The sequence below is a fragment of the Coloeus monedula genome, assembly GCF_965178545.1.
Source record: "Coloeus monedula genome assembly, chromosome: 2".
Classification (NCBI taxonomy): domain Eukaryota; kingdom Metazoa; phylum Chordata; class Aves; order Passeriformes; family Corvidae; genus Coloeus; species Coloeus monedula.
Genome location: NC_138782.1, coordinates 7,085,554 through 7,110,917, shown reverse-complemented (window position 1 = coordinate 7,110,917; position 25,364 = coordinate 7,085,554). Strand labels below are relative to the sequence as shown.

The 25,364-nt window shown below is 37.9% G+C and overlaps 1 protein-coding gene across 1 annotated transcript in view; it reads left to right on the top strand.

The window, feature by feature from the left end:
- Positions 1-23,113, top strand: part of ESF1 (ESF1 nucleolar pre-rRNA processing protein homolog) — a 32,473-nt gene extending 9,360 nt beyond the window's left edge. Inside the window, exons 9-14 of the mRNA XM_082276680.1 lie at positions 6,330-6,491; positions 13,095-13,216; positions 14,370-14,460; positions 19,157-19,224; positions 19,889-20,035; positions 20,187-23,113. Coding sequence (XP_082132806.1) covers positions 6,330-6,491; positions 13,095-13,216; positions 14,370-14,460; positions 19,157-19,224; positions 19,889-20,035; positions 20,187-20,486 — 890 coding nt within the window. The 3' untranslated portion in view covers positions 20,487-23,113. The remainder of the gene's footprint in view (positions 1-6,329; positions 6,492-13,094; positions 13,217-14,369; positions 14,461-19,156; positions 19,225-19,888; positions 20,036-20,186) is intronic.
- Positions 23,114-25,364: the final 2,251 nt, after the last annotated feature.

The window sequence follows — 25,364 nt, the reverse complement described above, 5'->3', positions numbered from 1 at the left end:
CTACAGTAGTTGCTTTCTGAATAGGAGCTTGCACCTCTGTGTGGAAAATAATTTTCTTGCTTTTTTATTTCTCCTCCTACCCCCTTTTTTCTTTTTTTTCAGGGTACCTTGACATCTCTTTGTCAAGTTTGGCAGTATCTGCTTCTAATCTGTCCATTTCTGAGATAAATTACAGACTCATAGAAGTTGAAGTGTTTTCTTTTCAGAGGAAAAAGTCCTAGTTTGAAATGCAAGGTGGTTAATGATTAAAGGAACAGGGACATCTTTCAAATGCTTTTTGATTCATGTACTTCTTAAGAATATAAAGAGAATTTCATCTAACTTCTCAAGGTACTTGAGTCTTCTGCATATGGTGCACCAGTGTTTAAATTCCTTATTACATTGCTTGTTTTCATTCTGAAATGTGTCCTGCTCTTAATAATACCTACAGCCTAGATTACAAGGCAAATAAAATTTCATTAAGCCTTAATTAGGTCTTTCAAACAGATCTTAAAATTGATTTATACCGCATTAAAGCAGCTTGCTGCAAGCAGAGATGAGCTTGGAGCATGCAAAAAAACATTGCAGTTTTTTTTGGTTGTAGAGTTGGGAAATCTTGTGGCAGAAAACTCAGCTTGGCAATATATTGGCAGGGATAATGTCCATTTGTTTCTCATCTTACATAAAAACTCACAAACTGCACTGTTGTGAGCTTTAGTTTCTCTATCAATGCTTAGTGAAGTGTAAAGGGGAGCAGGGGATGCAGAGTAAAGCATTTCCATCTCCTCTCACGTACAAGGCTACCATGATGTTACAGCATCTATGATAGGGTGGTGATGAAAGCAAATATCCATGGGAGCAACACTTCAGAAATTTTAAAGAGTAAAATTCCATTTCTGGGAAGGAAAAAAAAATGACCTTAAGTAATCTTATCACACTAATAAATTTTAAACCTGGAAATGTCTAGATACAAATGATGTTTTGAAAAGTAAGTTATTAAGAGAGGAATTATGTTGTCATGTCTTTAATGTGTTCCTGACATTTTATCCATTCACTTATGTGATACAAAACAGGATTCCATCTGTCAGGGTTCCGTCCAGCAGAATTATGTGGTGCTATGCACAAATGGGAAAAATCAATGTCAGCTGCTTGAATGGAAATGTAGGAGTCTGATAAGGAGGGAAAAAATGTCCTGGACTTCTATTTGTACTTTTCAAACTTATTAAAATGTTTTATTTATAAACAGGTTTTTGTTGGCCTGTTCTAATTTTTTTTTTTTCATGGAATTTTTTCAACTTAAAATATGTGCATCATGAATGTTAGTATTACTGTTAAACAACAGTTCTGTAACATCAGGGATTTCAGTGACCTGGAATGTTGTGGTTCACAGCACAAAATTTCTCCTTTACATTGCTTCTGAATTTTCTGCTACTTGGGTACATTTGTCCCAGTTAGGAAGTGTTTGTGGCGTTCATTAAATCCAGTCCATAATTGCTATTTTGACAATGAGCACCAGTGACTTAGTGTATGGCATTTTAAATATGCTTCAAATTAAGCATTATGGGGTTTATGTCTAAGCTTTTCATCTGTTTTTTATCTTTGCAAGAGCAACATCTTTTCTGCTGTTCTGCTTTGCACAGCACACGAATACTGAAACAGAATATATGATAAAATACTTTTATAGGATTTTTTTAAATTAGCTGGTCTTGATAGAATCATGGAGTCACAGAATATCCTGAGTTGGAAGGGACCCATGAGGACCACTGGGTCCAAGTTGTGACTCCACAAAGGGCAACCTAAAAGCTAAACCTAAGAGTTGTCCAAACACTTACTGAACACCACCAGGCTTGTAGGAAACTCCATGTTAGATCCCTGCTCTCCTCAGTAGGAATCTGATCAGGAAGCCCAGCCTCCTGTGGTATTTGACTTCCGATATAAGACTCTGCAAACCCAGTAGGTCTTTGTTTTGTGCTGCTGCCCCGATGCCAGAGGTGCACAAGTGCAGAGAAAGGAAATGTAGTGGTTGGGAGGGAGGAGTTTTTGTTCAAATAATGCTGCTGAATCTTATTTTCAATAATTAAGGTTAAATAGAGTCAGACCAGATATTAAATCTTTTTACAATTCTGAGAACTATTTGGTGCAATAACTCATGACTATATACATAAATTTAAATGCATAATATAGCATTTTATTAGATAACAATACAGCCTTTTTCTCTTAAAGATGAACAGTATCCACATGTGTTTATATTTGCTAGAGCTATTACAGAAGACTAAGAAATGGAGGGTGACAGAAGTAGAACATGCAGTTATTTATTATTGTCTCTGGAAAGAAGAAGCAAGAGGATTTAGCAGTTTATGAGTTGGCCAAGCCTGGGTGGAATATCATGGGAATTTCAGAATACAAATACCACAACCTGATTATTTTCTTTCTGTGAAGCATCAGAAACTGGATACAGCTGATGCAGGTGTTGGATACTTTTCCAAAGCATGCTTGCAGGAACTGTTGGGTTGGGTTTGTTTTGTAATTAAAGGTGCTTGGAAGGCCAATAAGGGTCATGTCAGCATTCCTTCCAGGAAGTTCGTATAAACTGTGGGAGGTGTCCAGTAACTTGAAGAACACATCTCTCTGTGTTTTTGCAGGCCAGTGAGTCCCTACTCAGGACTGACTCTGATTGCCAGTGTTAACCTTGGCTTAGGTCTGGCTGGCTCAGAGGCATGGCTCTACTGATGCCAGGTCACCTCTGCACAGACAGCTGCTGAGAGGCTGCAGCTACAACACTCACCTGGTTTGCAAGGGGAGGTTTAAAGACCCGGTGCACATCCCTCAATGGTTAGACTACAAAGACCTGTAGGAAAATGCAAAAAAAATCTAAGAAAATGCCATAAATTAATGTTTACCCTTCATTTACTGTTATCTGTGTTTGCATTCTCTTCTTCTAATATCTTTTCTTTCTGAAAAATCTTCCAAAAAGGCATCAACTCTGACAGGCTTTGAATAAACTTCATTTCATATTCTAAATTTTTCCATTTTTTTATTATCATTGGGATGACCTAATGGGATTTGCACAACTCCATGTTCAGGAAGTGCTTAGAATGTGGGAAAATGGGTTTAAACCCCAGTGTTTTCTTTGCCATTATTTTCTGGCTCAAGACTGAATTCAGCACATTTAATTTTTCATAGCATGCTGTAGTGCAGTGCAAAAACCTCTACCTCAGACTTGATTCTTGAACACTGGAGTGTGAAGCATTTAGTTTTAATCCTGTCGGTCTACATGCATTGTAGGTATTTTGGGTTTTATTTTTTATCTATCTGAATTTGAATAACTACCCTGGATAAAATTGAGACATTTAAGGCAATTTTTATGGTATGGCCATCAGCATCCAAGTCATTAGCTGAGTTTTCTGCTTTGCCATTACATCATGGAAAGAAAATTCCCCCTCATCTTTAAAAAAAATTCAGCCTTGCAGCAGACCTCTTGTCAAATGTTATATCTGCTACAAGTTTTCTACTGCCTTTAATTTTTAAGGCTGAGGTTTTTTAAAAAAAGGAATCATCTACTCAGCTATTGCAAGATAAACTACGAACACAATCTCTTCACAACCCTGTGATTACAAGAACGTGATCTCAGCTGCCAATCACCAATTTAACATATTGAGCCTCTGCATGTGGTTATATTTTGTATTAATGTCATCTTTTAAAAACAAATTGTTGTATTGGAATGTTTCTGACCAGCCTCATGATTTGAAATTCATTCTTTTTAAATCTTTTAGCACTTCTATTATTTCTTTCTTTTGAAAACAATAAGAATATACTTTATTTTAAACTCTAGATTTCATCAGTTTTTGCCTTTTTCTCCTTCCCAGGTTGATTGTATTTCTCTTGCAGTGCAGCGGTTAATGCCCCAGAACTTTTTGGTTTGTGTGTTTTCTTCAAAAAGCCTTTGAACAAGCTATTGGCAGAAAGCATTACTGCCTTAATATCCATCCAAGTGGTTCCTGATGTTGTGCAATACAGCGTGATACTTGAAAGCCGCTGACAAGGTTATTTGAACTCTGAGCAAACTTTGAGAACATACTCAGCTCACTTTCCTTTCTTGCATCTGTTGTCAAATGTGCTTTATTTGCTTACAGATTTAAAAGCTCCTACAGTTCTTTTGAAGGCGATGTTGAACATTTGTTTTAAAACTGTTAGTTTTGACAGAAGAAACACAACTTTTATCTGAATGAGAAAGAATGACAATATGCACTGGCACTTAAATTTCTCCTAGCAAAATGAGTGATAAATACAAACTGGTAGCCCCTTGCCTATCAAGGTTCTAGGGATCCTCTTTTGGCTCAAAGATTTCTTCAGTTCCCATCCAGTAGAGCTTCTTTCTCAGGACACTAGGAAGAAGAATCAACCAAATGTCTTCTTTTTCTACTTGTCTTCAAAACATAGTTGCCTTTTGCTTTCTGAATGAGCAGATGCTTCCTTCTTAGATCTCAGCTTCTGATGAGGAAAGTGGAAAAGCAGCTGCAGCTGACTGTCCCCATGTGCCGTGCAAAAGATGAGCCAGCAGGGAACGAGCCCAGCCTGGCTGAACAGAGAGCTTTGGCTGGAACTTAGGAAAGAAAGGAAGGTTTATGAACTTTGGAAGATGGGGCAGGCAATTCAGGGGGACTACAAGGGTGCTGCGAGGTTATGCAGGGAGAAAATTAGAAGGGTCACAGCCAATCTAGAATTTAACCTGGTTACTGCCGTGAAAGACAAAAATTGTTTCTATAAATACATTAACAATAAGAGGAGAATCTCCATCCTTTACTGGATGCAGAGAGAGGCGCAGTGACAAAGGATGAGGGAAAGACTGCAGTATCTAATGCCTCCTTTGCCCTCAGTCTTAAATAGTAACACCAGTTCTCTGGGTACCTGAACTGGGAGACAGGAACAGGGAGCAGAAAGAAGCCCCCTTAACCCAAAGGGAAATGGTCAGTGACCTGCTACACCACTACTTAGAGACACACAAGTCTCTGGGGCCAGATGGGATCCACCCAAGGGTACTGAGGGAGCTGGCAGATATGATATGCTCACTTAGCCACTTTCCATCATTTTTCAGCAGTCCTGGATAATCAGAGAAGTCCCAGTTGACTGGAAGTTAGCAAATGTAATGCCCATCTACACAAAGTGGTGGAAGGAGAGTGCAGGGAACTACAGGCCTGTCAGCCCAGCATCGATGCTGGGGAGGTCATGGAATGGGTCATCTTGAGGGCCATCATGTGGCACTTACAGGACAACCAGAGGCTCAGGCCAGTCAGCACAGGTTTGTGCAGGGCAGGTTCCTGCTTGACTAAATTAATCTCCTCTTATGGCAGGGTAACCCTCTTAGTGAATGAGGGAAGGGCTGTGGGTATTGGAACAGGCTGCCCAGGCAAGTGGCTCGATCACCATCCCCAGAGGTATTTAAAAGCCATGTAGATGAGGCACTTGTGGACATGATGCAGTGGCAGCTTAGCCATCCTGGGCTAACAGTTGGATTCGATGATCTTAAAGGTCTTTTCCAGCCTAAATGATTCTGTGATTCTGTGGGCAGTAAAGATTTCTGCCTCCAGCCAACAACCAGCTTCTTGCAGTGATGGAATGGGGCGAGAACGCTGCCACACCTCAGTTTTAGCCAAAGACCAGACTTGGAACTGGGACACATTTCTGGACACCAGTTATGCTGTCCACTCAATTCAGTACTGTAGGAAGCACAGCTTTACTGCTCATCCAGAGAAAAAGAAAAGATGACCCTGCCCCAAACCTAGGTTTCTACAGTTAAAGGAGTTGCAGCATTTTTCAAGTCTGTTTTCACTGAAATACTCGTTTAAAAGCTTATTGTAAGTAACATTTTAGTTGATTTTTTTCCTAAAAACAAGGAAAAAAGAAGTCCTCTTTTCTGTCTTGCTTCATTTGTTCATTCAGCAAGTCACTGAAGATTAAGGTATTGAATAATTATCTCTTTTACAGACTCTTGCTGTTTGTCAAAAATCAGCATTTTATTTTCAAAATGCTTTACACCACTGGTTTCAGAGGTTTAGGTACTACTCTGCTGGAAAGGACTCTAATAATTTAAAATTACAGTAAAGGATGCTGTGCCCAGTCAGTGATTTCCTTTACTGGACAAATTCTCTTTTGTCTTTTCAGATACTATTTTTATTTCATCTAAATAAGGGAATTCTTAAACTGGTTGTTCTGTGGGGTAATAACAGATGAAAATATTTTATATTATCTTTTAGAAGTAATGTGTGTGTCTTAGGTTTGTTTCCTAAAGATTAACTTCAGTTGCTCGCTTTCTTGAGGCTCTCTGTGATAACTTTGCTCTCTCCTCCTAGATGGTGATGTAGTTAATGAAATGGAAGAGGACAAACCGAGGAAAAGCCAAAAAGATGATGAAGAGCAAATTGCCAAGTACAGAGAACTTTTGCAAAGTATCCAAGAAAAAGAGAAAAAACAGGAAGAAAAGGATATAGGAATGGAGATTAAATGGGTTCCAGGTAAGGTTTATTTTTTTTATTTTCCTGCCTTGGAGGATATGCAATATTGGTCTGCTGACAGGGATATAGTGTAAGGTGCTGAATTTATAGTAGGAGAAACAAACCCTTTTTTTCCCCATAAATTGAAATCCAGATTGTTTACAGTGAGGGAAATAGAAGAAATAACATGTCTGAACTCAGTTCCTCAGCTGTAAGTTTCTCTTTATAGATTATTTTTTCGCCAGGATTTTTTGTACTTGCTTTTTCAATTATCACTTTATAGACTTTTTTTTAAAGTAGAATTTATGTGTTTGCTATAGATTCATAAAACATACTTGCACTTTTAAAAATGAAAACCAGTATGATTTGGAAACATAGTGTATAATTAGAGGAGAGTGGTTTGGAAATGTTGCCTGCATAATGCTAAAGATTTGGGGGAGCAGAAAAGGGAGAAGTCTGACCTTCCAGTGAAACTGCTCTGGGAGAAAGCAAAGTACCAGGAAAGGTTGGGGAATAGTGACATCCAGATTGACATTGGAAATTAATGAAAGGTAACTTCATCATATAGCATCCCAGCAGAACTCGTCCTGACAGCCAAAACCGAGTGTCTAGTTCTTTTTTTTTCTTTATGACAAAAAAACCACTCAAACTGAATGCTTTCCCTGAGGTGTAATGAGCCAGTTTGACAGCTCCCTATAGCCACAAAGGGAAAGGTTTTCACTGTGGCATCACCTTGATCCTGGCCCAGAGCTCATTCTGACTGCCTGTACCAGCCTTGGCACTTGGTAGGTCTCCTTGCAAGCCTAATTTTGTTCGCTAAAATAACAGAACTACTCTGGAAAAGAAAAAATCTGGATCTTTTCCACTGAGTTAGCATGTCAGATAGGCAGATGTTCAGAGGGTTAAATGGTGCAGCTGAAAGACTAGGGAAGTATGACATTCCCTTCTTGGGAGCAGCAAGGTGCAGCAGGTGTGGGACTGCAGCCTGTGTCAGGACACAGCCCTGATCTCTTACTGCAAGTAGCAAGACCAGACACATACCAGAATCTAGGCCCTTCACTGCTGATGGGAATTCCCAGCTAGGAATGCATATCTAATGATATGATTTACACAAATACTATTCTGAGTTCACTCAGATAACTTCTGCTGAACAGAAGTTCTGCTCAGTTTGAAATGCTCTGGTCTGGAGCAGTTCACTGAAATGGACTAAACTGAACGGAACAATTTTATTCCTGTTTCTTCATAAGATCTGTGTTCTAGAGGATACACGGGCATTAAAAATAGTTGTGTGCTTTCAATCGTGCTTTTATAATTCCAGTAATTTCTGACATGAATTCTGTCAAAACCCTTTTGGAAAAGCATGTATCATGCAGCCAGGACAAGTGCTCGCTGACACAGCGTTGTACTCCATCTGTCCACTGTGTGTCAGTACTTGCATTCACGATGTTGCTCACTCAGTAGTTAATTCATTGTGTCACTGAGCATTCAAGGCCAAGGAGTTTTCATACATACGTAGCTTTGTAAGATTTCTACAGAGATTTGTTGCCACCTTTCAGATTGAAGGTGGAAGCCACAGATGAACCAGTTGCTGCTAGGAGCGTGTTTTGTATTTATATATATTTGTATTTATATATATTTGTATTTATATTTATTTATGTGTTTTTCTGTTGGTTTTGAAAAACACGTTTGGAGGTTTTTTTTGTTTGTTATGCATTCTGTTTTTTGAAGAATTTTGCAAATTTTATGAAAGAAGTTCTGTAAATTTAAAAAAGTTTGGGTACCTTAATGTGGTAACATAGTCAGGAGTCTAGAGCAAACCCTTCATTTTAGGAGATGGAAAATTGTTTTAAGGGAGACCAAAGGAAACTCTTTAGCCTTGCTTGCCCTGGGAGAACAAGAGGTTTTCTAAGAGGCTGTCTTTAAGACTGTGCCTTGCATGTTACGAGTAAACTGCATTGACATTTAGTAGAAATGGAGTTTTAACTGTAGTAGGGATGGAATCCAGTTCCTTAATGCATGGGCTCCCTGTTTCTTTGCTATGGAACTTGACTTTAGAAAATTGGATTTGTTGCATACTTATACCTAGTCCAACCCCTTCCTGACTGCATCTTCTTGTAGGACTCCTAGACTTTTGCCATGTCCTCATCTCTTTTGAGGGAGGCATGGTAAAGAAATCCAAACAAGCAAACAAAAACCCCCTATCTTGATAAATTTGACTGACTTTGTCTAAATTTAGCTGGATGTCCATGCACAGGGTCAGGTTTGTTCATATAATTTTGGGTTCAATGTGCATGTGTGCGCAATGAATTTTACATGGGTAGTTTATAGTATTTAATGTTACTTTAGCAACTATGGTTTTACAGGATATGTTAACATTTCCTCATTTCTTACCCTGAAAAAGTAGAGGATTATTGAAGAGCAGAGGTTCTGGAAATCATGGACTTGTTCACTTGCCTTTGTTAGAGACAGTTCACCTCCACAAAGTCAACAGTGCCACTTCTGGCTATTGACCCCTGCAATACGGTTTTGTCCGAAACCCAAGTCCTAAAAGTGAAAATGGGTGTCTTAAGTTTGCTTTTGAATCAAAAATTCAGCCATTACTGATTTCAGGCAACATTTGGAGAAGAGGTCCTGCACACCTGAAGGGGATACTCTTTTATATATGTTTTTTATATGGTGGAGCATAGGCAGCACATCCTGAACAGTAGTTTATAGCTCTGGCAATATATACATGCTTGAGGTTGTGCTTCTTTATGGGAGGGAGGAGCATTAGTTGTTATTTTTTCTTGAACAAATGTGCTTATTTAAATTTCAAAACCACTTATGTTCAGTTGGAGCATTCTGGACATTCAAAAATAGTTTTTGTTGTAATCTCTGAAGACTCCTAATTTTTTTCAGAACTGGTTTATGTCTGTTGAAATATTTTTATTATCGAGTTCTGCCTTAATGTGCTTGACTTATTGCAAAATATTTTCCTGCCCAAATGTTTAATACATGGAAGAATTACAACAGTTAACTCTAGGAAGTTTTTCAATTGAAAGGCAGATATTTGAATTAATTTAAAATTTTGAGTTTTGGCACAGTCATTTACACATGGTTATAGAAAGCATACTTTGTCAATGATTCAGTTATTCTTGAATCATAATAGTTTTAAATAAACCACAGTGCCAGCAAAAATAAATTAGATGTAGTTCCAACTCTCTTTGGTCTGTTCTTCTAGGCACAAAATCAGTGTTATATTTAAGCATCCATCTGTTTTCTTAATCATATCTGATTTAAGCAACAATTACTATGAATCCTTATCCAGTTCCCAAAGCTCCCCTTAGAAAGTGAAGAGAGAGAAGACCACAACTGCATTTCTTGATGATATTCAGCCAGGGTTTTTTTTTTGATCTAAAAATTTTTCCTTTGGGAAGAATGAGATGTAAATATTTAGCTAGGCTTGGAGGAAAATTTCAAATTTGTTTTCATCCGAAGTAGAACAGAAGAACAGTAGAACAGAAGGCTGTGGTGTCTGTAAAGTGCATAGTGAAGCCCAGCTGTACAGCCAGAGATCATGCAGAGCACAGAAATGCTCCTATGGAACATGTATCTCCATCTGGATCACTGCTGAGTGTGTCCCCGGACGGGAGTGGCCTCACCTGCTGCAGCACGAAGCAGCATGCGCTGAGCTGTGTGGGGGCTCACACCTGGCAGCTGCGATGGGTGCTGGGTTCTCCCTGGCACTTCTACTGTCTTAGGAAAGACTTGTTGACTTAACAAATTTCATCTTTGGGGGTGACAAATTCTAATGTTATCAGAGTATTTCTATTTGCCTTTCCTTTCAGCTACCTGCAACAAGGAGTTTCATTTTTCTGGTGAGGCATTACACGCAAGATGAACTTGCTCATTTAGGTTTCCTGAGAACAGAAATGTATCTCTCTGGCCTCTAATAACAGTGACAGTTGCAGGCTGTTAAACTTCTGCAAGTTTAGAGTGTTTGGAGAAGTAAAAATTCTGGCCTGCCCCTCTCTCTTGCTGTCCCAGCAGTGTGACGGCAGTGTATGTAGGTTTGCTGTAGTATTTACCATAGATGACCTTTTTCCTCTCTTTTCTTGCCCTCGTTTGTGAAGATTAAATGAAACCATTGTGATTAATTTATTCTAAAAAAATGTATTTCAATAAGGGTGTATAAGTTAGATCTTTCAATGGCCAGCTAATATTTCTACCTAAAGTAGACAATTCCTTTCCCCTGCTGCAATCCAAATCCTTTTGACCACTTAAATACACTCTTATTCTCGGGAAGTGGTCTGGACAGTAGTTTCTAAGCCATTCTAATCTGTGGAGAAACTCTGATGCCTTTCATGAGACTGCCAAATACCACAAGAAAGGGCTGGATTTTCCTCCAAGTTCTTCAGTGCCAGATGGATCAAATGATTCCATTTTCCAGGCAAATAAATCAGAAATATTGTAACTTCCTTTCAGATTTTGGGTTTCTCTTTTGCTGGAGATGTGACATATATTTTTAAAATTCTGTATTTACTATCTTCAAAGAGAATCTGCAAGGTTGTTACCTGACCAGTAATTTTTTCCATAAAAGTACCACAAAGTATCCAAAGTCATAGTGGTTCCATTTCAAGGAAGCTGATGAGTCTGCTTTCATGGACTTTGAAGATAACTAAATATTTGTTCTTGTTGTATGAGAGTTTCTTAATGGCCTGTTTTTAGTGAACCTATGCAAAATCCTTCCTTTATCGTGGTTCTGATTTGTTTGCTGGTTAAGTACCCAGTTTTTTTGGCTGTAACAGTTTGCCCCTTACTGTTCATTCTGGCACCTTTCCAGAGTAGTACAAGGATCCTTTATCTTGTTTTTGCTCCACTCTTTTCCTCCTATGGTTCTATGGTTTAATATGATTTTAGATCTTGTCCACACTTCGTATTTCAGACAAGTTGTAACTAGCTCCCCAGCCTTGGAATTATTTTTGGAGTGTCAGCAAGCACAAAACCAGCGATTAGTGTTTGCAGTTTTTCAGAAAAATGTTCTGCCTGCTCTTCTGGGGATAGGTAGAACTGTCCATGAAAGCTGCCCGCTTCTTCCATCAGGATCACTGTTTTCAGTTCCTCCATACTGAGGAGAGCTGGAAGGAATAATGAGGAATGGGGACTTGGCAACTGGGAAATCTGGGAGAAAGAATGGGATCTGGTCTAGGACATCTGGAGAGGTCTGACTATGATTTCTAAGCAGTAAAACTGGAATGAAGGGTGGGAGAGTAGGATGTGGTCTGGTCAGGTCAGGGCTGGACTGGGGTGGCAGAAGAGAATGCTGAAGAGAGACCACTAGAAGTAGGACTGGGGAAGAGACAACAAATATCAGGCTTGGAGGGCGAAGCAGAAACAGGATTCCTACTCCCAAGATAATTTAGTCACTTTGTGGGAGATGATGTTACCTATAGGATATTTGACTGCTTTGTCACAGAAGTTAAAAAAAAAGTATGTAGTGAATGAAGCAAGGAGTTGCAGGCAGGAGAAAAATACTTCATTGCCCAGGCTGTTACCTCTGATCAGGGAAGTGGATTCTGTTTCTGCCACTGAATTGTGATCCAGTGCATTGCAAGGCAGGTCAGTTAATCTCCTTAGATCATGAAATTTTGTTTTTGCAAGTGCCCATCTTGTGAAGAACAGGCTGAAAGTGTATAAGGTGCATCTGAAATCAGTTTTCATCCTCATAACATCCAAGTGCTCTGTGATACAGTGATTTTTAGAAAAGTATTCCTGATGTGTATGGAATTTTTTACCAAAATTAGAAGATTGCTTTTAAATGAATTGCTTATTCTGGATTTAAGTATTCTACATGTAAAATGGGAATGCTCCTGTTATTTGATGGATTTATTTTTAAGGTGAAATTCTTACATCATTGAATACTCTAACAATGCATATTATAGAAAACTTCATTCTGTTTTATTTACAAAAAGCTTAAAGGTTAGGACACACTTGTCTATACAGGTGCAAGTGCTGGGCATTGAAACTTGGGTATCCCTGCTAATTACAGAATTTAATGTAAACCTAATTAACACATCCAGATTTAACTGTCTGATCCTGTTAGGCCAGAATTATTAAGAGCCAGACATGTTGCACTTCTATGTGGTTTACTTTTCTAGAATGAAAAGTACAGTGGTCAGCAGAGATCCTGCAGCATTGTCAGAGTATTGTCACAGAGGCAAAGTTTCAGCAACTGAACTAATTCAGAATCTTAACTAATGATAGTGTGGTACATAAGACGTAAGGGCTCTGTGTACATCTGTTTGTTTTATCGTGTTACTCATTCTGGCATCTGTAGACTGCACAGTTGAATGTCTGGAGAAGAGACCTTTCTGATTAACAGCAGGAGTGGGAATCAGATACCACACAGCAAGCTCTTCTTCTGACTCTTGTACAGTTTTTACTGAAGGAATGTTTTATTTGGAAAAACACATCCTGTGAAGTGATCTTCTTTATAAAGATGGTTTTTAAAACAATATTTATGTTGTTTCCACAGACTTGTTGAAGAAAAGCTAGATTGTTCTTTTACAAAAGAGAAAACAGTTGATTTTTAAAAATTCAGATTCATCACATTTTTTTAATTTACTATGTTTTTTTTTTTCCTAGGCCTCAAAGAAACTGCTGAAGAAATGGTCAAAAACAGGTTGGAAGGAAAGGATAACCTGACTCCATGGCAAAAATACCTAGAGAAGAAGAAAGAAAAAAGAATTCTCAAGAAAAAGAGAAAGGTAATGTTTTTACTGGCCATTTGAGGGGGAGTTGTTTGTTTGTTTTCTTAATTTGTTGTTAATGTTTGTTTCAGATAAACAGAATAATAAATTGCCCAGTTGCCAGTGCTATTTTAAGGTTAGAATATGCAGTGTTCATTCATGTGGAAGTACTGAGAGTACTTCGTCAAACCTGCAGAGCAAAAGGATATTCAGCATACTGCTGACCATACATATGCTTACACAAAACATCTTTTATCTACTTGTGCTGCTGTGAAGATAAATGAGTCATAATAATAATTGGCTTTGATTTGCATTCTTAATGCATTAGAAGTGGTCTTTTTGCTACTGTGTGCATATCAATTCAAAGTTGTTATGACAATGGTAATTGTAGTTTTGGGAATTTTGGGGCTAAAATAATACAGACCTGTTTCCCAAAGCTGTAATGGCAAAGAATTAATGGCTACAAAGAACTATTCAAATTTCAAATTGCAAGGGGAAAAAAAAAAAGCGTGTGGCACGCAGAATCTAGGTTCTCTAAAGTCTTAAATTGCTCTCAATATAACTCACATTGCTCAATTACACTTCTAAGAGTAAGCTCTACACCTTGAGTTACTCTGTGTATGTCAGTTTTAACTGGCACTTGATGAGAAACTTCTTTAAGCTGATGAGTGCTCAAAATGGAGTCAGTAGCACTGTTCAGTAGCAGAGCAACTTTGTCTAGCATAACATTCTTGTTCAGTTTGATAAGTTAAGTCAAGGAGTAAGGTGTATGACACACTACTGCCAGTAAGAAAATTTGTTCTTTTAAATCCAAACTCCAGCTTTTTGAAATTTGCTCCACAAAATGAACTTTCTTACTCAAGTTTGTCCCCAAGCAGAGCTTTTGTGGAACATAAAGTAAGGAGACAACGGTGCTGATCCTGTAATTTGTTGGAATGGTTGTCTGGTGCATCATAATTTGGGGATATGCCTAATAAAAATGTGTGAAAGAGGGTTGAAATTCTTGATTTGTCTTTACTATCAATTTTTAGTGTACTCTGGTGTTATGATGTTCCACGTACAGTATTTCAGTTTTCATCTTCATAGCTAGCTACTCACAGAACATCTCATTCCAGTGAAACTTAAGTGGTAGTTATATGTTGATTGAAATAATGTTTGTGCTTTGTTACAGGCTAATGCTGAGAGAGAAGAGAGTGAAGATGAACTTCCACCTGATGTTGATCTCAATGACCCGTATTTTGCTGAAGAATTGGAGAAAACAGGTCAGTCAAGACAGGCGACTTCGAAAGTAAATCTGCCCTTTTGTTAAATACTGACTCGTCAAAACAAAGTCAGGCTGGACTAAACACAGAGATAGAATGTTCAGAATTAAATTAAGTAGGTGTCATTTGCTTAAAATTGCTGTTCCTGTAAAATTATTCCTATTGTAATACATGGAGTGGTAGGGAATATTCTCTTGGCTTTCACCAGAGACCATTAGTTATCCAGTTTCTGGGGGTGGCTGCTAAAAACAAGCTGCTCCCTGAAGTATTCCAGAGAAAAGAACTCCATTGCCTTTGAAGTCTTTTTCTTTTTATATAGGAAGAGCCAGATATACATAGGTCCCTTTGAAGCTTGGGTGAAGTACAAAAACATCAAATGTTTTTGCATCATAAACAAAGTTGTCTTTCAGAAGAAATCACTTTTCTCTTAGTCTGATACACATTTTTACTGGTGTACTCTTGGTGGCTTAGAAACTCGAATAGTGAAATGTAATATTTTAGAAAACAACTTGCCCAGTTTAGATTTTTAAGATATCTTTTTTACAAGCTTTTTATTCTGATTTTTAAATTAGCTTTTGCCATGGTAACATCAAATTTGAGTGTGATTTTGCTGAGCAAAATCAATAAAGGTAGGTTTTTGATGTTCCGTAATTCTAGGAGCCAGATCCTAAGGGTGGCTTACACATGTATATTAAAAGAAGAAAAATGACATAAAAACAAAAGAAGAAAACAAACATAAAGAATATAGCATCAGATTTACTAATATTGCCACTCTGTTGTTTGGTTGGGTTTTTTTTGAGCATAGCAATGCAGATCCAGGTTCCATTTTAAAAGGGTAAGTTACTTTTAATTTGATACTTGCCCAGCACAGGCTTCTGTCCTGATTGTTAAAATCTATCTTAGGATAAAATAAATAACTAAACCCCAAAATCTGGATGATTTTGTGCTTAGTAATCTGAAATACAGAACAGTAGACTGAGTCCTGTCCATGTTTTAGAAACAAACACCACAGTCCAATGTGTCATGCAGTGCTGTTTTCTACCATGCTTTCCAGGTGGTTTGTGTATAGGTTGAAGTAACTAATTGTAAAGATAACCATTCCTTTCACCAAATTGTTTAATTTTTCTTTAATAGCAAGATTACCTAGGTACTGTCATAGAATGTGTGATGTTCTCTGTGAAATCTCTGAAAAAATGTTTTTTGCTGCATTATGTGAGAAGTTCTTTGTGTCCTAGAGGGGCTCACCAGAGAATGAGCTTATCTGCACGTCTTTAAGCCTTGTCCATAACATGGAGAATAGACTTTAATGTTTGTGGAGTCTTAGAAGATAGTAAAATACACATAAAGGTTAAGAAGTTTTTGTCTTCAAGATTACTGATAATTACTGAGATACAGGAGAAAACCAGAATGTGGTTAGCCCTGGAGAGGTTCTAAAGGGACAGTACAGTGGCTGGCTGCGAGCCAGTTTACATTTTAATGGTAATTACATGGCACAGCTTTGGCTTTCACCAAGTTTACCCAGAACAACCTCTGTCTCATAGTTGGGGTTGCTTTTAAGCACAATGTATCCAGTGAGGGAAAATGGGTTACAGTCATCTTTGAACTTGGCTATAATTCTGCCAACTTTGTATTTAGGGTACAGGCAACTTAAATGACCATCCTTTTTCACAAGCCTTCCACAATTCCCCTAAACGATTGAAATTTCACCCTTAAATTGACTGTCAGATTATTTTAGATTATGCTGAAAAAGCACATGATGGGGTTTATTTGCAGACTCATGTGGACCAGTGCAGAAACTGGGGATGCAGTAGTGCTGGATTCACTTGCTGGCTGTAACATGCATGCGTCTTGGGTAGCTTGGTTTCTTTCAAGCTGAGGCAATTGAAGGGAAGCCAGAGTGTAAGGAGCTGTTGGACCAAGGGCCTAAAAACTGAGTGCTTTGAAAGGAAAATTGGAAATTATGGGAAATCTACTAAAGTGTATGTTCCTCGGGTACATCTTTGTTCCTGATAACAGGAGGCAGTGATTCTTACAGTGTGAGTGCTTCATCTTGGGAGAGGCAAGGTAGAACAAATTCTTTGTGCCTGCTGTGCCCCAAAAGCTGTCTGTGCAGGGCTCATGGTAGTACTTGCTTTGCACAGTTTTCATATGACTTTTTAATAGTACCATGGGCTAAAATGTCAGATGCTGCAGATACATGAGCCTTGATGATGCATTCTAGAAGCTTAACTCTAGTTTCATATTGTCAAGAAAGAAATAATTTGTCACTTTTGTTTTACACTGATGCCCATACTGTTTCAAAAAGCCTTGTAAAACTTGGGTTTGGCTTGGCCAGTTTCACTGTTACTTCATCAGCTTCTGTGGGGTCTTAGAAAAGGGAGACAGAATGACTCTTGTAGCCTAAACTATTAATAACTGAAAAATTAATAGCTGAATAGTGTTAATTAATAGCTTATTAACATGAGAGCAAGGTCCTGCTTTTGGAGATCACTGAACAGTTTCAGAACACATTAGACTATTAAATGTAGCTTCTGTTGAGTCTTTGAGGAATTCTTCACACATTATTGTAACTTCTATTAGTTCCAAACCATTAGATGCCTTCTCATGATGTAACTTATGATGTATGTAGGAATTGATGGCTTTTTAAAGCCGGAAGGGAGCAGTACGAGTGCAGGGACCTAAGAGCGTAACAACAAAATCAGAGTATACTTGCAGAACCTGTATTTGGAAGATAAAGTAGGTGAAAAGATTCATTTACTGTGTGTCTTTGCAAGGCTTTTGAGCCTGACTCATGTTTCTGACTAAGGCAGATAAGAGGTCTTGTGAGGGGAGTTTTTGATTTGGGGTTAGTTTCTGTGTCTGAAGTCTCAAAGTTATGATTAGCTTTTACCGTCAGCACTGGAAAGTTGTTGATGCACAAAGTTAATGTTGCAAACAAAATTCTTGAGCTGAGAAAGAGTCGAATGGCAGCTTGAGCGGGGATTACAGCAGAAACTGGATGCTTCTTGTACTGGCTGGTGACAGCTACCAGTTGGTTCTGTGTAACGCTGAAGTACCTGCTGCTGTAGGTGGGACAAATCTGATTAAAAGATGGCAGTGGGGATGAGGTGCTAGGAAAAATCTGAGGGTATGCAATCAGTTTGCAACAAGTGTGTGTGTGGTGGGGCTTCCAGAATGTATGTGGGAATATGGACTGTGGCAGGAGTATGTTAAAAATACAGAAAATGATGCATTTGTGAATTTTTAAACAGAACCATTTTCAGTGTGATACAAATTTTTGAATCCCTAGGGTGATTTGAGGTCCCGAGCTGGTTTTATTAGCTGCATAGTATCAAAGTAAGAAATAAAGGTTTTATTAATTTATTTATTTTCATGTAGAAGAGCTCAGTTTGATACTAACTCCTGGTTCAGCCCCATCTGCATCCACAGAAAACACTGAAGGCATAAGGATCACTTCTGTGATTCCCTATATAGAGAAAGATGAGGGAAGGTGACTTGAATGACTTTCCTTTGGGAAATGTGTGGAAAGAAAAGAAATTCACTGATCTAACTTCTCATATAATTGTCTCCAGTTGTATCTCTGTGCTCCTTTTCTGTAGTTTAGCCACTTCTGAAAGATGGAAAAAGTTCCATAATTGTTGAAGTCTTACAGAAGACATCTATTTCTCCCTTCTACACATTAACTTAAATTGTGTAGAGTTTAGGTAACAATATTATATCTGAATCTGATTTTCCTGCACATTTTCTGGAACTACTAAACCAACAGTTCAGTTTTGGAGCTGATGACATTGTGCATCTGGATAGTTTATTTTTTGGTGGTGATGGTTTGTTTCTTCTGGAAATCCATTTCCAGTTTGGAATCCATGTAGAAATAGTCAAGGGAATAGTCAAGGCAGAAAAAAAAATATTCCTCAAGAAATATGTCCTGTTCCTTAGTGATATAACTTGACATGTGTCTGGCATGTCTGTATTTCTAGTCTGAGTACAAACCTGTCTTGACAAAATGAAGCCAAATATCTTCCTTAAGAGTACCCCCAGTGGACTGCAGTAAATTGCCTGGGAATGTCATTCCAAGCTCAAAGGTCAGAGTGTGTGGTTCAGGACAGGAAACCTTCTGCTTTTCCTCCTTCTTCTTGATCAAGGTCTACAGGCATTCCAAAGAGAATAATTTGATTTTGTAGGATTTATACAGAGGTCTGTTTTCATTAGAAGTTATGTTTGACTAATATCTTATGCTGTTACTGTTCATTATGTCTGTCTAATCAGCACTGTGTATCTGAAAGCTAAGGGAGTAGGGGAGCTTCCTCAGAACAATATTCAGTCTGAGCAGAGTCAATCATACTTTAATTTCCACTATAAAACACTCTGGGAGTGGTGTGATGTCATGAGTTTGCCTGCCCTATTGTGATACTTCTCTCTACTGCCCTTTGAAAAATACAGTAAAACCATGTTTTTGACTTCTTTATGCCACTTGAATGTTGCTGCCTCCTTAAACTGAACAACTGTTCAGTGAACAACTATTTTTATTGCTTTACGTCTTCCTGGTTTTTCTTAACTTTGCAGCCTTTTTCCACATCTGACATTTAGATACTGACTGCAAGAAAATGAGATGTACTTAGAAGTTCTAGCTGTAGGTAAATTATGCCCTCATGCATAAGCTTGGATAAATGTGTTCATGCCCTGTATTTGCACTTAGGTTTAAAGAAGAAGCCGGAATCAGTAGAAAGTGCCTCAGAAGATGAAGATGAAGTTGAAAAACAGAAGGTAAAGTGATGTAAAATGTTGCATTGCATGAATTCTGCAAGTATTTGTTATGTGTTTGTGAGCGGAACTGCAGAATTTCATAGGATGCCAGTGGAATAAAACTATACAATTTTAATAGTGAGAGCTTTTGGAACAAAAACTACCAAGAAGAAGTTTGTGTGTTGGGCAGTGCCAAGTTTTAATTTTTTTAACATCAGTATTATATGAAACATTTGTGAGTTCAGACTTTGTCCTGTATATTTTTGTCCTTGAAGATGAGTTGCTTGCCATTTTCTTTTCATTCTTTCTCAGAACAAGTTAACTAGAAATTACTTAAATCCAGATATGTTAGCTTTTATTTTGCTATATGAATACTTGTATTAAATTGCATTCATTAGTTATTTCTAAACTGTGCAATTTTCAGATGAGATTATTACTGTGTTTGAAAATTGAATGTGGGTATTTGCAATTTTTTAATGTCTAATAAGAAGGAAATCAACTTATATTAATACTACACCTCAAAATGTTAAAAAGAGTGTTGTTATGGCTGAAATAATACTGCCCTAATGACCCTATTTGAACTCATTTATGTAAATGTAGACTCATACAGGCTTTATTAATGAGACGCTGAATTTTTTCATAGAAAACTTTCATTGTGTACATGGACTTTCCTATTTTGTAACAGGCTGAAATGGCCCTACTGATGATGGATGATGAGGAGGACACTAGAAAACATTTTAATTATAAAAAGATTGTAGAACAACAGAATTTGAGCAAAAAGAAGAAGAAACTTCTTATGAAAAAGAAAGAATTACTAGAAGATGACTTCCAGGTAATTGTGTACTCCTTGATTTTGTGACTGGAGCAGTTCCAGGAATCTCATGAGCTGTGACTTCTGAAGCAGCTCATGTTTTATTGGGCTTAAAAGCTTTGCTGTCATGGGAAAAGTTTACCTAAAATAAATGCTTCTTTTCTCCCTTCAGGTAAATGTTGCTGATACAAGATTCCAAGCCATGTTTACTTCTCCCCTGTTTAATTTGGATCCTTCAGATCCAAATTTCAAGAAGACAAAAGCAGTAGAAAAGATCCTGGAAGAGAAAGCTCGCCGAAGAGAAGAAAAGGAGCAAGATCTTAAGGAAGCAAACAAGGGCCTGGAGAGCAAGATGGCAAAGAAAGGAGATGTTGCTAAGAAAGTCATAGATCCTGCCCTGTCAATGCTAATAAAGTCTGTCAAAAATAAAACAGAAGAGTTTCAGGCAAGGAAAAAGAAGAGATTCAAATAACTGAACTTTGTTTTTACTTGGACTTTAGTCTTAGCCCTTCTAACTGGAGACATCTGTTAAAGTTACTGCAGCCTGCTCTGATTCCTGTCCACCTAAGACGTCCTGAAAAGTCATTTAACTATGTTGGTGAATTTTGAAGTGTTCAGAGTAATAATCACTCTTTTCTTCTGCCACAACAAATACTGTTTTGCACATATGTAAGGAAATGATGGTTTTGGGGTGGTTTGTTTTGTTTTACGTCATCTCTGAAAAATAATAGAAGTGCTGAAGATGGCTACAAAAATCATAATTATGGGTTTATTTATAAATAATAAAAACAGTTCTGCAGAGGTTTATTGCTGAGACTAAGTGGTCTTAAAGTTTTTAATTCCACAGAAGTCTGTAAAACATACCTGTCTTGATAAAGAAGGTAATAACTGCAAATGGAAGAAATTTTGTATAAAAGTCTTTTGTAGATTTTTAAAAGATTGCATAAATGCTTTATTATTTTCTCCTTTAAATACATGAAGGTAATAGAACTAATTAATGGAAATATTGCCATTTAGAAGTGTTTCATTAACATACTTTGAAAATAAATAGTTGGCCCAGAAGAATTCTGGGTACTAGCTGTGTTTTTTTCTTTCATGCCTAAAAGAAATTACATCAAAATTAAACTTTTTGCTACTGTTATTACATTTTCATGAATATGATACTTATACAAAGTCTTCCAATATTGTAAGTGTTAAAAAATAAGGGGGCAGGGAAGGGGAGGAAAAAATCAAAGGCAGATCTAGATGATACAATTTTAGAAACCATCTTGTTTGGCCATGTTAGTGTTGATGATGAAGATATCAAAGGTGCAGGGAGAATACAGTGAGTAGAAAATGATCAGTCTTCCCTGGAGTGTGGCCATTGATTTGTCTTAAGGTTTGGTGTGTGTTGGGGTGCTGTGATTTTTTTAAAGGTTTGCTGTATCAGCTCTAATGGAAATACAACATTGCATTACAAGAAAGACCGAAAACCCAAGAAACAAGGAGCTGAAAGGTAATTTTACATTTTAAAGACATAATTTTTAATTTCTAAGATGTTCTACTCATTTAAACAAAGACTTCTGTGAAAACAGAGGTTAAAACTATGGATAATCAAAGCTAGTGTTTATATCAAGTAAATTTATCTCAGTATGTAAAGGAGATGAGAGAGCTGGATTAGCACATAGGTGGCTGTAGAGAGGCCAAAGGTGTTAAGGAACATAATATACAAATACAGGTGGAGATGGATTTTACAATAAATAAAGAGTGTTTTGCAATGATGTGCCTGTGGAATACTTGCAGACCTCAAATGCTTTAAATGTAATTACTCTTCATAAACATTTGAACATCTTCAGAGTCACTTTGTTTTAATACTGGGTCCATAGAGAGTCTCCCGTAACTTTGTTTAGTCATTTGTATGGAAAACAAATTTGTTGGGAAATGAAAGGCAACAGCAAACTGCACTCTCTTGAATCCTCTAACCCTGCCGAGTTCTACCAAATATTCTGTATTATCAGTACTTTTCAGCTCGGTGCTTTTATAACGTCACTGGAAATCAATGTGGAATCGGTGGATCTCTGCTCCTCCAGAATGCCCAGATATGCTGAGCGACTCACTGGTACAAAACCCTCCAACAGAACTTCTGTACTCCTGCAAAGCCTCTGTCCTTGACACTAACTTTGCTGGAGGAGTCATTTGAAAAATCTGGTTATAAAATTAAAAAGTCACAAATTGTGAGGACTTCTAACTGAAATTAGGTGGTAGAAATTATGTTGTGTCTTCCATGTATGTATGCTGGCTACTTTCTCCTGTTAGGAAGCCTGGCCTCTACTTGAATGTCATAGCACGACAAAATGCATGGAAAGATGAAGGCAGACTTCACAGTGATTGTAATTATTGGTTGTAATAATTATTTTGTTGTATGGTAACAATGTACTGGGTATCCTGTAAATGCTTAATGTATGATCATTTTATGTAATCAGATGTTTTTGTTGTTGTTTTTGTTCTCACGTTACCGAGTGCTGAGGGGGCTTCTTAGTTGGGAAGAACTGGAGAACTTCAGGATCTGCCCTAGCATGCATCTTAGATGGGAAATTTTGTTTGTTTATAAAATTATTAGCTCTAACACCTCTTTTTCTTCTTCCCCTTAAAAAAAGTTTTAATTGCTAGTTAGTATCATCTAAGCTCCATGATGCCAGATCAATGTGAGCAAAATCTGACATGTTTTCTGTGTCTCCAGCAGAAGCATATCTTGAAAGTCAGGTAAGAATCTAGAATTCCCTGCAATCCAAATCCCTCGGTGTAAACAAAACAAATGATGGTTTTGACCATCTCATTCTTTTAAACGTGAAAATTGGATCTAGAAGTTCCAACCTCTGAACTTTAAAATATGGTATTACTTTTGACTTTCACTAGATGTCATGTAACCAGCAAAAGTGAAGGCAATGAAGTAAAATAACACATTAAAAACCAGGACTGTTAAAAGTGAGACAAATAATTTTTCTAGCAACTTACAGAGGTCTATTATAAAGTAATTTGTCTCCAAGTTGGCAGCCAGCAGAGCTCACATTGAATGTAAGTCAGGCCTTTAAAGCTCTAATATTACGACTGGAAATCACAAGAGGGTTTGATTTATGTAAAAACTGAGGAAGATCAGACAACAAGAGATGAACAGCCATGTATGTTTTCAATCATTCCTTCCATCTAAAAATTAAATTTGTTATTTCCAATTCATAGCAGGTTGGCTTTTTGTTCTTTTCATATTTTGATAGAATCCAAAAATAACAGTAAGTTGTGCCATCACATACTTTTTTAGCAAACAAAGCAAATAACCAAAATACTGTGGGTTTTCTAAATAAGGTCTTAGAAACCTACGTTATATGTGACCTGTATTTAAAAGTACTAATTAGTTTGCTTCGTGTTTGTCTTAAATCATGTTCAATGCCTTAGTCAGCTCTGATAAGAAAAGCAACACTGATACCTCTGATGGCACAGTAATTTTCATTAATTCCTAGAGTACTTTAAAGAACTGTTACTTTCTTAATGTAAAAATGGACCTTTTCATGTAGAGGACTATGTTACTGCATTCCTGTAAGAAGCAAGACCAAGTGGCAAAAGGTGTATTCTGAAGTTTTCTGCCCTTAACATACAGCATTATAAATGAGAGTATTTTTGTCTGGATTCTGGATCCAGTCTGGATGAATGTCACCTAAGGTCATTACTACTTTGTCCCTCATCACTAACATATGAGTAATCCCTACTCAGGGCTGTTCCAGCTCTGTATTTCAGCCATGCAACACTGCTGAGTTTTAAACAACATTGCTTGTAGCCTCCAGTGAGCCCACTGGCAAACCCTGCTCTTCTCCCATCCTCATAGACACCCGATCCGATGGCTGGTTGCCACATTTTCATGGGCAAATGCTCCTGGACTGCGTCCCATGAGCTCCTTGGCACTGCACAAATCCTTTCGCATTGAAATCCTGCCCAGTGCACTTAGACCTTTCTCCTTTTGTATTTCTGGGACAAGGAAGGAGGGAAAGGACGACTGAGGCAGATGGGGTGTGTAGTGACTTCTGACAGTGGGATCAAAGATGGGCATTGTAAGTGTGAGCAGAAAAACTGCCCAGTGCAGTCAGCAATTCGTGTGGCTGAACCGCTGCTCAAAGGGGCTGGCAGGTGGTCCATGAAAAATGCAAGTTAACAGAAGTGGTTACCAAAAGGACTGTGAATAGCAAAGGGACTGGTTTAGGGCAGCTGTGATTGCCACAGGTCATTAAGGCTGAAATCAGTTCTGTGGAATGTAAAACGCTCAAGCAGAAGCTGCTTCCCTTCCTCATTGCCCTGTCTGCTTTTCCCCTTAGGTTAATGCCTGGGCTCTCAAAGAGGGAGTAGATCCATGAGCTGGCCCAAGACTGGATGCCTTGGGCTTTGGAGGACTTAGGGACAGGTTGGTCCTTTTCCTTAGCAGAAGTAATGACTGAGCAGCACCAGCAGGGAGAGAACCTGAGATGTGCAGGGATGAGCAAAGCCTCTGGTAGCCAAGAGTTTAAGGGTGTCCCTGCAGTTGGAGTGGGAAAGAAGGTCTGTAATTCCTGAACCAAGCAGAAGTTAGACATTTTTTTTTCACACATTTCTCATCTGGTGAATTTTAGAGCTCCCTATCAGGAAACTAAATACAAGTGCCTAGGAACCAAAACCACGTCAGAGTGAAAATCAAGCACAGTACATGTGAAATCAGCTCTGGCATTTGTTGCAGTTACCTAAACAGATCTTTTTCTTTAAGCTCTAATCTGATGTGAAAATACCATGCTAAGGGAAGCAGTCTTCATTATTCTATATTTTGGTGTCCAAGTGCTCAACTTTGCAAAATAACTGTTTTGTTAGCAGGGTATTAATTTTAATTTATTTTAATGAAATAAAAGCCACAACCTTTATGCTCCAGAGAAGCTCATCTGTATCATGGGGATGGATCCATCATCTCAATCCAGAAGAGAAGACTGGGCACTTCAGTGAACATCCCAAGTGTAAGCAGGGAACAATTCTGTGCTCTGTATGCCCTCTAAGGAGGAGTAGAAATGCTTCACAGGGTGGTGGCATACTGCTACTTGCAGCACTCGTGTAGTAAAATCAAAACAGGTGTAGCAGACCACATTTAAAAGGAATATAAATCTATCATTTAAGTTACCTGCTTTTCTTAAGAGGCCCAAAATTTACCTTTGATAGCAAAGTAAGTTGACTTGGTAAACAAAGATGATTTTTTCACAGAATAACAGCCTTGTTTTTCTGTGAGTTACATTTTCTGAAGACAAAAAGTACAAAATACAGAAAAAGGGTAACAGTAATGAATTTAGTTGCGTATTAAGACGTAGTT